Raw genomic sequence first — 12,718 nt, 5'->3', positions numbered from 1 at the left:
TTTTGTCATACCGGTCTGCTATACCATGGCTGTCAGCCAATCAGCATTCAGGGCTTGAAACACCCGGTTTATAATAACATTTATATAAAACATCTATACTACTTTACATATAAGCATCTATATAACGGAGGGATTCTTTCCTCTGGTCCAATGCCCCAGGTCGGTGATTGGGGACATTGCCCTGTGTAGGGTGCCGTCTTTCGGATGGGACGTTAAATCCTGACTCTGTGTTCACTAAAGAGCCCATAGCACTTTTCGTAAGAGTAGGTGCGTTATCCCCGGTGTACTGGCTAAATTCCCAATCGGGCCCTTGTACAATCATGGCCACCTAATCATCCCCAGATTCCAATTGGCTCATTCATACCTCTTCTCTAACCCCTGTAACTAACTGTAAATAAGAATGTGTTCTCAGTCAACTTACCAGGTAAAATAAAACAAATACACTACAAGACCAAAAGTATGTGAACATCTGCTCGTCGAACATCTCAATCCAAAATCATGGGCATTAATATGGAGTTGGTTCCCCCTTTGCTGCTATAACAGCCTCCACTCTTCAGTGAAGGCTTTCCACTAGATGTTGGAACATTGCTGAGGGGACTTTCTTTCATTCAGCCATAAGAGCATTAGTGCGGTTGGGCACTGATGTTGGGTGATTGGGCCTGGCTCGCAATCAACGTTCCAATTAATCCCAAAGGTGTTCGATAGGGTTGAGGTCAGGGCTCTGTTCAGGCCAGTCAAGTTCTTCCACACGGATCTCGACAAACCATTTCTGTATGGACCTTGCTTTGTGCACGGAGGTATTGTCATGCTGAAACAGCTAAGGGCCTACCACAAAGTTGGAAGCAGAGAATCAACAAGAATGTCATTGTATGCTGTAGCGTTAAGATTTCTCTTCATTGGAAATAAGGAGCCTAGCCTGAACCATGAAAAACAGCCCCAGACCTTTTTCATCCTCCACCAAACTTTACAGTTGCCATTTTGGCTATGTATCTTATTTTTCACACCCGTACAGCATACAGATAGATACAGAGCAGAGAATCTGTCATAGTGCGAGAGCTGCTACTGCAGCATCTCAAACGGCAACAGAAGGCAGGCTTCATCATTATGTCACACACCACTTTGCAATGAGCTGGAGGCAGTAGGTTATGCATTTTGAAAACATACTTTGTTTGAAACCTGAATGTTTTAATACATATGAGGCATGTCTTACCTTGCTTCAAAGTAGCCTATTAGATCTCCTCTTTTTCTCCATTTCTAATGGATACTTTCATCACTGTCACATGAAACTGCGGTGCCCTTTTGACAACCGTGTTTTCCAGCTAATTGCATTCTGGAATGAACATACCCACGTATCCTACTGCCTTGTGCGCTTATAATGTGAAGAAATACTAGTTGTATCAACATTTTAAGCCAAACATTCTGATATGTTGCATCAGACTCATTGCTTTTTAACGGGGGTTTTTGTGTAGCCTAGGCCTCGTTGTTGTATGCATTTGGGCTCTGTCTTCCCACAACTGTCCTAGAGTCTGTTTGCAATAGGCTGTTTCTCGACAAGCTGACCAATATAATAGGTCAACTTTTCTACTATGGGGGATGGTAGATTGACATAGGCTAGTGCTGTTCGATACTCATCTTGGCTGAGGAAAGTAAATGTGGCAGTTATTCTAACATGTTTGAAGTGCACATCAGAGTTTGGTAAGAAGGTACGCACATCGTTGCATCCTCGACTTGTATGGTCTGTTAATATGAATTACCATAACCTAAATGTGATTTCTGTCATTCTGAGCACCGTGGGTGGACACCCTAATCAGGTTATGCACCCAGTGTATGTGCGTCCTACAGATTTCTCAAATGTCCGGTAAATTAAAATGTTGCCGGTGAAATATCCAGCGCCACATTTTCCATATGGAAACCTTGGTATAAATTTATGTCATATGCCAATGGAAGGGCAGGACATGCACCTGTCTTCCTTATTTAGGAGATAAATGTAAACATGTTCAAGCCAGTCTAAACTAAATGATGCCAGAGACTGGGCATGTTATTGATTGTAGTAATATGTGCTGCGTGTGAGCGATAGTTTGACTTGTAGGCCTAGGTCCACACATGTAATCCCAGCTGTGCTGCTGACTCTGTGGGAGAATAGTACCTCTAACATCACTGCTATTAATCTGTCAAGTCAATCTGCGAACACACACACACGGCACGCACCGTTGAACATGGATAAGAAATATGTGACATGGGACGCAGGGGTTTTGAGAGAGGGTGTGGAGGAGAGGGGAGGACAGGGTAGAGGAAGACTGTCAAACTAAATTCTAGCCTCTTCATGGACCTTCCCTGCTGGCGTAATAAAGAGAATCGGCTGTCGGAAGGGAAAGTGGGATGAGGAGGTGGGGAACCAGGTGAAAATGAATCCCAGGACATAATGGCTTTTGCAGGCTGCAGTCTTGTTTCCCACGCAATAACCCCTAACGCACAGCAGCACAGCACACGGCCTGGCCTCCCTGGCCTCTCCCCGTGCCTCCTGGCCTGAAGTTTCACCACTCAATATCAAATGCTCTCTCCAACCCGAGACACCTGTGCTCCACTCTTTTTGGCCTCCGTGTTTGAACAACCCTCTTGGCCAGGTCACATCCTAACCTCTTCCCTTTATGCTTACCCCATTACTTCATATTCCATAGCTTCTCTATTCTAGCTGCAGAGAAGCCTGCTGGTCCAGTGACTCACTCACACCACTGTTGACGGCCTTGGCATATATTAACACCATCTAAATATGGCTTCTGCTGTCTTGACCACTGTGAAACCCTGATAACACCGCTGAGCTGTACTCAGCCATAGTTGTTGGTAATGTGCTAAAAAGGAACAATGTGAAAACAATTTCCAAGCCATTATAGATAGTTTAGAAACCACCTTAGAATAATGGCTCCTTGTCAAGAGGTTAATGAGGAGTGGTTCCAAGTAGAGGGACTCGCTGCTATGTTGTGTAGGGTGGGTCCTCAGCCCCCTGTTTTAGTGTTACTCTTCTGTGGGTTCAGCTGGGGTACCCTGCCCAGTGCCTGGAGGTCAGAGGGCGCAAAGGATTTATTAGCCAGGCCGTTTCTCCACGCCTGATGATCAAAGGCTAGTTTGCGCTACCTCTTCTCTTCATCACTCCTTTCTTTTCCTACCTTTCCCTTTCCTAACCCTTTACCTTTCAACCTCAAGGCCATCTCTATCATGTTCAGATGCTGGCCCCAACATCTCTATGGAACATATTGTCCTTATAGAGGAAATTCTTTGCACAGCTCCAAGTTGTTTCACACAATGATTCACCCCCTAGGCATTTTTCCTATTTTGTTGTATTACAACCTGTTTTTATTTGGATTTCATGTAATGGACATAAACAAAATAATCCAAATTTGTGAAGTGAAATGAAAAAAATAACTTCATAAATTGAAAAGTGGTGCGTGCATATGTATTCACCCCTTTGCTATGAAGCCCCTAAATAAGATCTGGTGCAACCAATTACCTTCAGAAGTCACATAATTAGTCAAATAAAGTCCACCTGTGTGCAATTTGTAACATGATCTCAGTATATATAAACCTGTTCTGAAAGGCTCCAGAGTCTGCAACACCACTAAGCAAGGGGCACCAACAAGCAAGCGGCACCATGAAGACCAAGGAGCTCTCCAAACAGGTCAGGGACAAAGTTGTGGAGAAGTACAGGTTATAACAAAATATTTGAAACTTTGAACATTCCACGGAGCACCATTTATTAAAAAATGGAAATAATATGGCACCACAACAAACCTGGCAAAAGAGGGCTGCTGATCAAAACTCACAGACCAGGCTAGGAGGGCATTAATCGGAGGCAACAAAGAGACCAAAGATAACCATGAAGGAGCTGCAAAGCTCCACAGCAGAGATTGGAGCATCTGTCCATAGGAACACTTTAAGCCATATACTCCACAGAGCAGGGCTTTATGGAGGAGCCATTGCTTAAAGAATAAAATAAGCAAACATGTTTGGTGTTCGCCAAAAGGCATGTGTGAGACTCCCCAAACATAGGGAAGAAGGTGCTCTGGTCAGATGAGACTAAAATGTAGATTTTTGTCCATCAAAGCAAATGCTATGTCTAGTGCAAACCCAGCACCTCTCATCACCCCAAGAATATCATCCCCAAGCATGGTGGTGGCAGAATCATGCTATGGGGCTGTTTTTCATCAGCAGGGACTGGGAAATTGGTCAGAATTGAAGGAATGATAGATGGTGCTAAATACAGGGATATTCTTGAGGGAAACCTGTTTCAGTCTTCCAGAGATTTGAGACTGGGATGGAGGTTCACATTCCAGCAGGACAATGACCCTAAGCATATTGCTAAAGCAACACTCAAGTTATTTAAGGGGAAACATTTAAAAGTCTTGGAATGGCCTAGTCAAAGCCCAGACCTCAATCCAACTGAGAATCTGTGGTATGACTTCAAATTCGCGAATTTTGCCCAGTTGTGGTACGCTAAGCTCAAGTCCTTTTACGAGGGCCTCCCGTCTTTTGCATGAGTAAAAATAGGAACACACCCACCCCAGCAGCTTGAGGATTTATCAGCCTATTTGCATTTGAAGTTGGAGCACATCGACTGGTATTTCCATCAATGAAAAAAAACAAAACTATTTTGCAATTTGGCCGGCAACTATTTTTATCTGCTTTTTTTTATCGACCAAAAGCCGGCATTTACCGCTAACGGAAACCCTGAACTGGACTGTTTGTAATGTTCTTGCGGTGTACTAGTGCTCATCTAGGCCATGTGCCATGCTTTCCAGTTTTGGTCGTTTTTGTATTTGGCACTTGGTTTGAACCCATGCCTGTGCACTGCTGTAAGGGTTTCCATGTTCTGTAACTAATTGAAACATTATTCACCCCCTTGTTTAGGCATGCCTAAATTAGTTCAGGAGTCAAATTTGGCTTAACAAATCACATAAATTACATGGACACACTCTGTTTGAAATAATAGTAGTTGACATGATTTTGAATGATCGACCCTTCCTCTGTCCCACCATAAACACAACATCTGTCCCTCAGTGAAGAATTGAATTTCAAGCACAGATACAACTAAAAAGACCAGGGAACTTTTCGAAAGCCTCAAGGAAGGGCGGTGATTGGTAGATGGGTAACAATTCAGACAATTAACAACATTGTAGTGACTCCACAATAATGATCGAAATGACAGAGTGAAAATAATACAAATATACAGAATACAAATATTCCAAAACATGCATCCTGTATGCAACAAGGCACTAAAGTAGAACTGCAACAAACAAGAAAACACGTAAAAGGAATAGACATATTTGGCCTAAATGCAAAGCCTTGCAAAAGTTGGGGCAAATCCAACACAACACATTACTGAGTAACTGCCTCTTTATTTTCAAGCATGGTGGTGGCTGCATCATGTTATGGGTATGCTTGACATCGGCAAAGACTGGGGAGTTTGTCAGGATACAAAGAAATTGAATTGAGCTAAGCACAGGAAAAATCCTAGAGGAAAACCTGCTTTACACCAGACACTGGGAGAGGAATTCACCTTTCAGCAGGACAATAATCTACAACAAATCTAAGGCCAAATCTAGCTACACTGGAGTTGCTTACTAAAGAAGACTGTGAATGTTCCTGAGTGGCCAAGTTACCATTGTTGGCTTAAGTCTGCTTGAAAATGCCTGTCTAGCCATGATCCCCAACACCTTGACTGAGCTTGAAGAATTAATGTGGATGCTAGCATGATTACGGATAATCCTGAACAAATCGTGAATAATGATAATGAGTTTGAAAGTTAGACGCACAAATATCATACCCCCCCTCCCACACACACACACACAAAAAAAAATGATAACCTTGCCTGTTATTAGAATGGTGAAAGGTTAGCATGTCTTGGGGGTATGATATTTGTGCGTCTTACTTTCTGACTCATCATTCACTCATCATTCAGGATTATCCGTAATCATGGTAGCATCCACATTAATGTAGAAGTGTTAGAAACATTCTATTCTTATTTACAATAAAATTGACTCCAATGACACACTACATTATTTACCATTAATTTCTATTGTGCACAAATGATCTGAAACACAACCAAAACAAACAACAATTGCATCCAACCAGTTTGTAGAGTCACCAGATTGATGTAGTCATTGCGTGCTATGAATAGGGGTCCAAATACTTTTAATATAAATACTGTATACAATGTAAGTGAACTTGTCCCCTAAAATGGAGGGACTATGTACCAAAAGTGCTGTAACTTCTAAACGATTCACCCGATATGGATAAAAATACTCTCAAATGAAATCTGACAGTCTCCACTTTAACCTCAGTCATTGTATCATTACAAATCCAAAGTGGAGTACAGAGCCAAAACGACAACAAATGTGTCCCAATACTTTTGGAGCTCACTGTATGTCCTAGTTAATAGCTTGGTGACTGAATTCACTGATGTTCAAGATTGTACAACTTTGTCCATACATTTTAAGGATTTAGTGACTTTAATTTTGTGATGAATTAATTGAACCCTTTGTGTGTTCTAGATCCTGGCCATTATCGTGCTGAGTCCTTCTCGGAACCCACGGAGTTTGAGTACCTGAGGAAGGTGCTGTTTGAGTACATGATGGGTCGGGAAACTAAGGTATTTTATCAATAATCAATTTGCATCTTTAGCATTAAAGTAACATTTTGCGATGAGGGAAGATTGGCAGTGCACATAATCCTGCATCATTCAAGATTCTTGAAATATAACCATCGGTATCACACTTCCCTTTTATTCAGCCCAGGATAGATTGCCTTTTGTTTAGTTGCTTTCCCTCAATGAAAATGTGAGAGGAGGTCGAAAATATGGAAGGAGGAGAGACCGGAGAGAGAGAGCCAATAAACTTCTCCATTCCCACACAGCCATCACCGAGTTAGACTCGTACAAAAGTAATTTTGTGTTTGTGTCCGTTTAGCATAGGTGCTAATTAATGATGCTGTATGGGAATTAACAGTGCTAGTTGACACGGTCCTAAAAACAGCGGGGTATCGCACGCACACACACATAAAGTTAGCAGGGTTCCCTCCTAGGTCCTCAGTAAACAGTTAAACTTGATGATGTCATAGCCATATCATTATGGCCTCCCTGGGAGTGGAAGGATGTCCCCCCCCACAGACATACTATTCACATGACTCACACTGACATTTTAAAGACTTACTGGACTTGTTTAGCTCCTCTACAACAAGAAGAGGTCTTTGGTTGGTTGTTCCCCTGGTTTCCTCAAACAGTAGCACTTTTTCTGATTAGGGCCAGAATTTTATAAGCTAGCTAACACATGCTGCTAACGCTGGCAGATAGACTTTGAGTCTTTTTGGTCTCAATGAGCAGGCTGATTTGATTGGGTCGTTGATGGTGGTGTTGAGGGCAGGTGGCCACAGAGCCTTATGGGCTGCAGTGTGTGATCTTATGTGGTGAATGGCTGGAAATGGGTTCACTTAACCTCAATTGTTTATCTGATGGAAGATGGTAGTGATGAGGGCAGGGTGTCACAGAGTAGAGACTGCATGTTGGATTACTATGGGGTGAAGTGGGTGACTGAGCTGGGTGATTGGCTGGACAGGGGATCACTAAGCCTCCATGATGGATCTGAGCTTGGTATATGGCTGGACAGGGGTTAACTGTGCCTACATATTGGATATGCATCAACTGAATAGGGATCTGAGCTTGGTGAATGGCTGGACAGAGGTTGACTGATCATCATGTTGGGTCTGGGCTGGGTGAATGTCTGTACAGATGGGCAGTTTTAGTACTAGGTTTACTGCAATGATCCCAACCCGGTGGCCAAGAATTGAGAGACTGAAAAACATTGAACCATGTGGCTGCATACCCATGCCATTGAAAGCATTGACTCTTAACAACTCAGTTGTGAACTGTCATCAGTTTCCCAACACATATCACAAACATCCCCAGCCACCAAGTTAAAGTTCATGTTTAAGGAATTTTCAATGAAAAGAAATGGGTAGAAAAAAAACCATTTTTATTTGAATGTATGCTACTTTTCTTTTTAGATGGTTAAGTAATTTCTGTATTTTTCTCTTCCCTCCCACAGACGATGGCTAAAGTCATAACCTCCATGCTCAAGTTCCCACAAGACCAAGCTCAGCAGGTTCTGGAGAAAGAGGATACAAAAGCAATTGTAAGCATCTGTTCTTCCTTGTCGTAAAGCCACTAATGATGAGCCATATGCAACCACACAGATACGCACACGCGCACACACACACACACCCAGTCCGTGCTATGTCAGCAATCGCTTACAGACGTTGCCTTGGCCTATAGGTATAGTATGTTGATAATATCCTACTCATCCAGATATATTGCATCTTAAACAACTAGACCCATGTAGATCACTTACCCGTGACTACAGTATCGGTTACAGCAATGGAAACACATGGCGGGATGTGAAGGGGGAAGACATGTCTAGCCTCTTGTCTTTTACAGTATTAAGGCATATTGGTAAGCACAGAGTACAAGCATACAGAATTTGGCTTTAGTATCAAATCACATTTATTTGTCAGATCCAAATACAACTGGTATAGACCTTACTGTGAAATGCTTAGTCATAAGTGTGATTTAGGTCAGATCAGAGTAGATGGTATTTGTGCTTCTATTCTCTTCTTACCAGTCAAAGTAGTACTGTGCAGTTAAAGTAATCATGTATCTCTCTTCTCCCTATTGTTTCAGCCTTGGCTACGATGAGGGTCAGGTATTAGAATGATGCTGGTACTTTAAGGATGGAGGGTGGACTAAACTGCTGCTGAAGGACTAGAATGAAGACTACTGTACCTCTGTGGACTAGCTCTAGCCCTTCTACTGTCCTGTCTGACTTCTTTTGCTTCTGACTGTGTGTGTTTGTGCGCTGTGTAGATATGTGTATGAGCTGCATAGCTAATCTTATGAGGGAACTATAAAATATGCCAACTAAAGATAGTATCTAATTCTTCCAGTCTACTTTCACGCGATGAAATTAGGGTTTTTAATTTATGAATTATACAATATTTGTTTGTTTTTTTTTGTCCAAAATTAATTATCTTTCTTACTTAGATTTTCTTTGGATGGATGGCTTGTGCAATAAGTTTGTTTTGGTCATTGGGTTGGTTGATTGTTTTTGAGTTGATTCTTTGGTTGTGTTTTCTGATAAATGAACTGTCCAGTTTTTCCAGATTTCTATTAAATATGACCTATAATTAATGACAATATGAGTGAAATACTTTTCCTTTGAGAACGTAGTATTTAAATGCCAGAAACTAGATTCCCTACACACTAGTCTTGACGAGAAGAAGAAAAAACTGTCAGGGGAGGTTCTCTTCTGCACTGCTTAGCCAATCTATTAAATGTGGAGGAGGAGTTAAGATGGAGTTGCAACACAGGCTCTTTCCATTTCCCCTGAAAACCAGAACATCCGGTTGTTGGGGACTACCCAACAACAGAATAGTGTGGGCGTATACCGGTCATTAAAAATATGAACCTGAGTAGACCGCTGATTGGCCAGCTCAGCCAATGAGGCAGGATGACATCGTTCTCTATGAGGAAATGTCAAACATTTTTTAAATGTCTGTTTGAGATACAAGTTTGAGGTGGGGTTTTTGAAGTGTTATTTCTTCAATTTATGCTTTGCCCACAAATATGAGTATAAGACTAGTCAACAACATTATTTGGGTATGAGTTAACAGAATATGAACTTTTAGGAGATTTTAACTGGACAGTTACTTTAAATTATGTTTTTCAGTTGATCCATGGTTGTTTTTGAGTCGATCTTTGGTTGTTTATCAGTTGATTTTTGGTTGTTTCTGCTCTACGTATCAATTCCCCCTTGTGACTGTGTGATGGATCATAGAAATAAAATATCTACGTTCTATTTCTATCGGTTCTTAATATGAATCTGCATTGTATTTCTATGGATGAGATGACCCTTTAACTGTACCTTCCATTACACTCTACCACTTAGACACACTGGCTTCTAGGACCATGTTTGTTTGTTTCCCACAGCTTTTCTACTTTATATTGTGTGGAGACTGACCAAAAAAATAACTCAAAATATATTGTAAAGAAAAAAGTGAATCTGTACTATTGGGAACAATGTGACTGTTGGCTATATTAATACATTTTGAGACAAGCTAATACAATTTTATTTACACTGATTTTCTGTCTTCCTCTGTGCTCATTTTTCACTTTGCTGAAATGTGGATCTTTTTCAATATTGTATGTACATGTTAGCCTATTCTGACCTTTATATTCTTGTATGACCAGATATATTTCAGAAAAAGATACTGTATTTCACAAAGATATTTTCTTAATTTCCTGAATAACCTTTTGAAGAGTCCGGTGGTAAGGTACGCTTATTTGAATTTTCAGTAAGAGATGTCAGAGGTATTTTGTTGAGGTATTTCAGTCCTTTTTTTTTTCTCACAATTTCTGTTGCACAATCTGTATCATAAGATAAGATGACAAATAAGAAGTGATCACCTGATTGTGTTCTAACTGTAGAGAGTGATCAGAATAACAAACACTCTAACCAAAACAGGACATGTCACAGTTAACCTGTAAGTATAGAACTGTTTGGCAAGCTGATAGAGGACATCTCTTTCATACTGTTGAATAAGAAATGTTTCACTTTAGGAAATAAATAACATCTGTATTAGAAACTTCCAGGATTTAAAGTTGCCTTTATACAGTACTACTCTGTGATTACTTTGGCTTGCCAGATGGCAGTAATCTTTTGTAACATACATTTAATTGAATTTATGGAACCAGGTCCTTGTTAAGTGAACCAAAAATTACAGTCCACTTAGTATTTTATTTCTGATATTTTAATTTGCTGGCAAGCCACTTATTTTGTTAAGCAAGGAAGTGTTTCCAAAATATATGAACAAGTGATGAAGACTGCATGATCCACAAACATCAGCCAATATACAAATGGATTGGTCTACAACAGGTAGTTTGTCTTTTGCCCTTGGTTTGTTCACATACCGAACGGCAGGGGGCAGCATCGTTCATAAACGTAAACGCGAAGCGGTTTTTTGGTGAAATCTGATGCTCGGGCCCCGAACCCATTTGCGTTTCACCATGACCGCACTTATCATCGCCGCGAGCAACTACGAGCTGCAGACTCCAGTTCCTCAGATTCACAGTATGGAGAGCAGCTGATCAGACCGTTACTTTTCACCGGACCATTCTTTTTTATTCTCGAGCACCTACCCCTGTCATTTTTCCATGTTCGAAGTGCTAGACTTCAGAAACTAGTTGAACTGTTAGTTTTTGTAACTTTTTCTGTAGTAGCACTGAAACCTTGAGCTTTGTTTTTAGATACTTTTTCCATAGTGTTGTTCCTCTCAAGGATGCGCAAAAGGATGGCCCATTTTCTGAATCAGAAGAGGAGCCTTTTGAATGTGCTCTACGTGTATTTGTCTGTTTCTGTAGTTCACTCCTACAACATTGACTTAGAACATCCTATTGTGTTCCGTGGACCTGACTCGAGTTTCTTTGGATATTCTGTTCTGGAGCACTATCATGACAATACGCGCTGGTAAGTCTCATAGGCTACCTGTTTACTCATGGTAGCCTATAACGCCTAGTATCTATCTTATAGTGAATGTTATTGCAATGGGGACTGTTCATGCACTTATGTATCCGCCCTTGGACATTAATGGCACAGTATGGTTGTTACGCAATTCTTATGGATTGTATTTGGGCCATTCAGATTTGTGCGCGCTACGTAGCCTACATGCAGTTGTTGAAAGAATAGCCTGCATGCAGTTGTTTAAAAATAATAGCCTAATGATGTGAGCAATAGCCTCTAAAATCACTAACTAAATAATATTTTCAAAAAAGAATACACGTACTCAATTGACAGTGTGTGGGTGAAGTTTACTCACTACTGCTTAAACTCATTTATCTTGTTTCGAAAAACAGTCCATTTGTATGATGGTGACATATAATCTTGTCATTGTTATGTCAACAGTTTGATTGATGTGCATTATTTAAGAATGTGCATGTCATTTGGTTTCTTTTAGACTTTTTTTCTGTAGCAGCCTAGCTGGCCTGTCCCAGATTCCAGCATGTAGCCAAAGCTTATGGGATCATGTCCCCATAGCTGTCACAACTCCCACCATTGTCTTCATTGTCATGAGTCCATGAATTAGGGTGCTGATGCCATGACTGACCCATATACCCAGGGGTGGAATTGTAATAAAAGTCACTCGGGAACTCATGTTACATTTTAGAGTTCACCTTTGGAAAGCAGATTTTCACATCAAAATATTTTCACTTTGAGAACTCCAGTTCCACATGTTCTCCCCCAGTTCCACCCCTGAATATAGGCTGCCATACTTGTCTTGAACATGGGGGGAATTACTCTGTTGTAGAGTGGGCCTTATGAAGATCATTATGTGACTTTACTGTGACAGCCCACTGGGCACAGACGTCAATTCAACGTCTATTCCATGTTGGTTTAACGTCATTTAATTTAAATGACTTGAAAACAACATTGATTCAACCGGTTTGTGCCCAGTGGGAGGATGTGTGTTATTGACACTGTATCCTTCATGCTTGGTGACAACCACCCTTTGACTCTTCATGCAAGGTGTTCTTTTTCTCCCATTGTTTCTGTATGCAAGGTGCAGATAGGGCCCCCCAAGGCCAACTCTTCCTACTACAGCAGTCCTCCTTCTTGAAGTT

General features: G+C 41.1%; 2 protein-coding genes across 4 annotated transcripts in view; both read left to right on the top strand.

Annotated features, from left to right (window-relative positions):
- Nucleotides 1-10,183, top strand: part of golga4 (golgin A4) — a 51,940-nt gene extending 41,757 nt beyond the window's left edge. For 2 of the 3 annotated variants that reach the window (XM_020460956.2, XM_020460955.2), the window contains 3 exons: nucleotides 6,546-6,643; nucleotides 8,094-8,180; nucleotides 8,726-10,182. In XM_020460956.2, the coding sequence (XP_020316545.1) occupies nucleotides 6,546-6,643; nucleotides 8,094-8,180; nucleotides 8,726-8,740 (200 nt within the window). In that variant the 3' untranslated portion in view covers nucleotides 8,741-10,182. Of the gene's footprint in view, nucleotides 1-6,545; nucleotides 6,644-8,093; nucleotides 8,181-8,725 lie in introns of all 3 variants that reach the window. The other variant, XM_020460954.2, reaches the window with a different exon arrangement.
- A 955-nt stretch (nucleotides 10,184-11,138) lies between these two features.
- The window catches only part of itga9 (integrin, alpha 9), a 135,531-nt gene continuing 133,951 nt past the window's right edge, over nucleotides 11,139-12,718 (top strand). Inside the window, exon 1 of the mRNA XM_020461012.2 lies at nucleotides 11,139-11,567. Within this exon, the coding sequence (XP_020316601.2) occupies nucleotides 11,380-11,567 (188 nt within the window). The 5' untranslated portion in view covers nucleotides 11,139-11,379. The remainder of the gene's footprint in view (nucleotides 11,568-12,718) is intronic.

The sequence above is a fragment of the Oncorhynchus kisutch genome, linkage group LG25, assembly GCF_002021735.2.
Source record: "Oncorhynchus kisutch isolate 150728-3 linkage group LG25, Okis_V2, whole genome shotgun sequence".
NCBI classification, from domain to species: domain Eukaryota; kingdom Metazoa; phylum Chordata; class Actinopteri; order Salmoniformes; family Salmonidae; genus Oncorhynchus; species Oncorhynchus kisutch.
The sequence above is the reverse complement of the archived record's forward strand: the minus strand, read 5'-3'. Positions and strand labels throughout refer to the sequence as shown.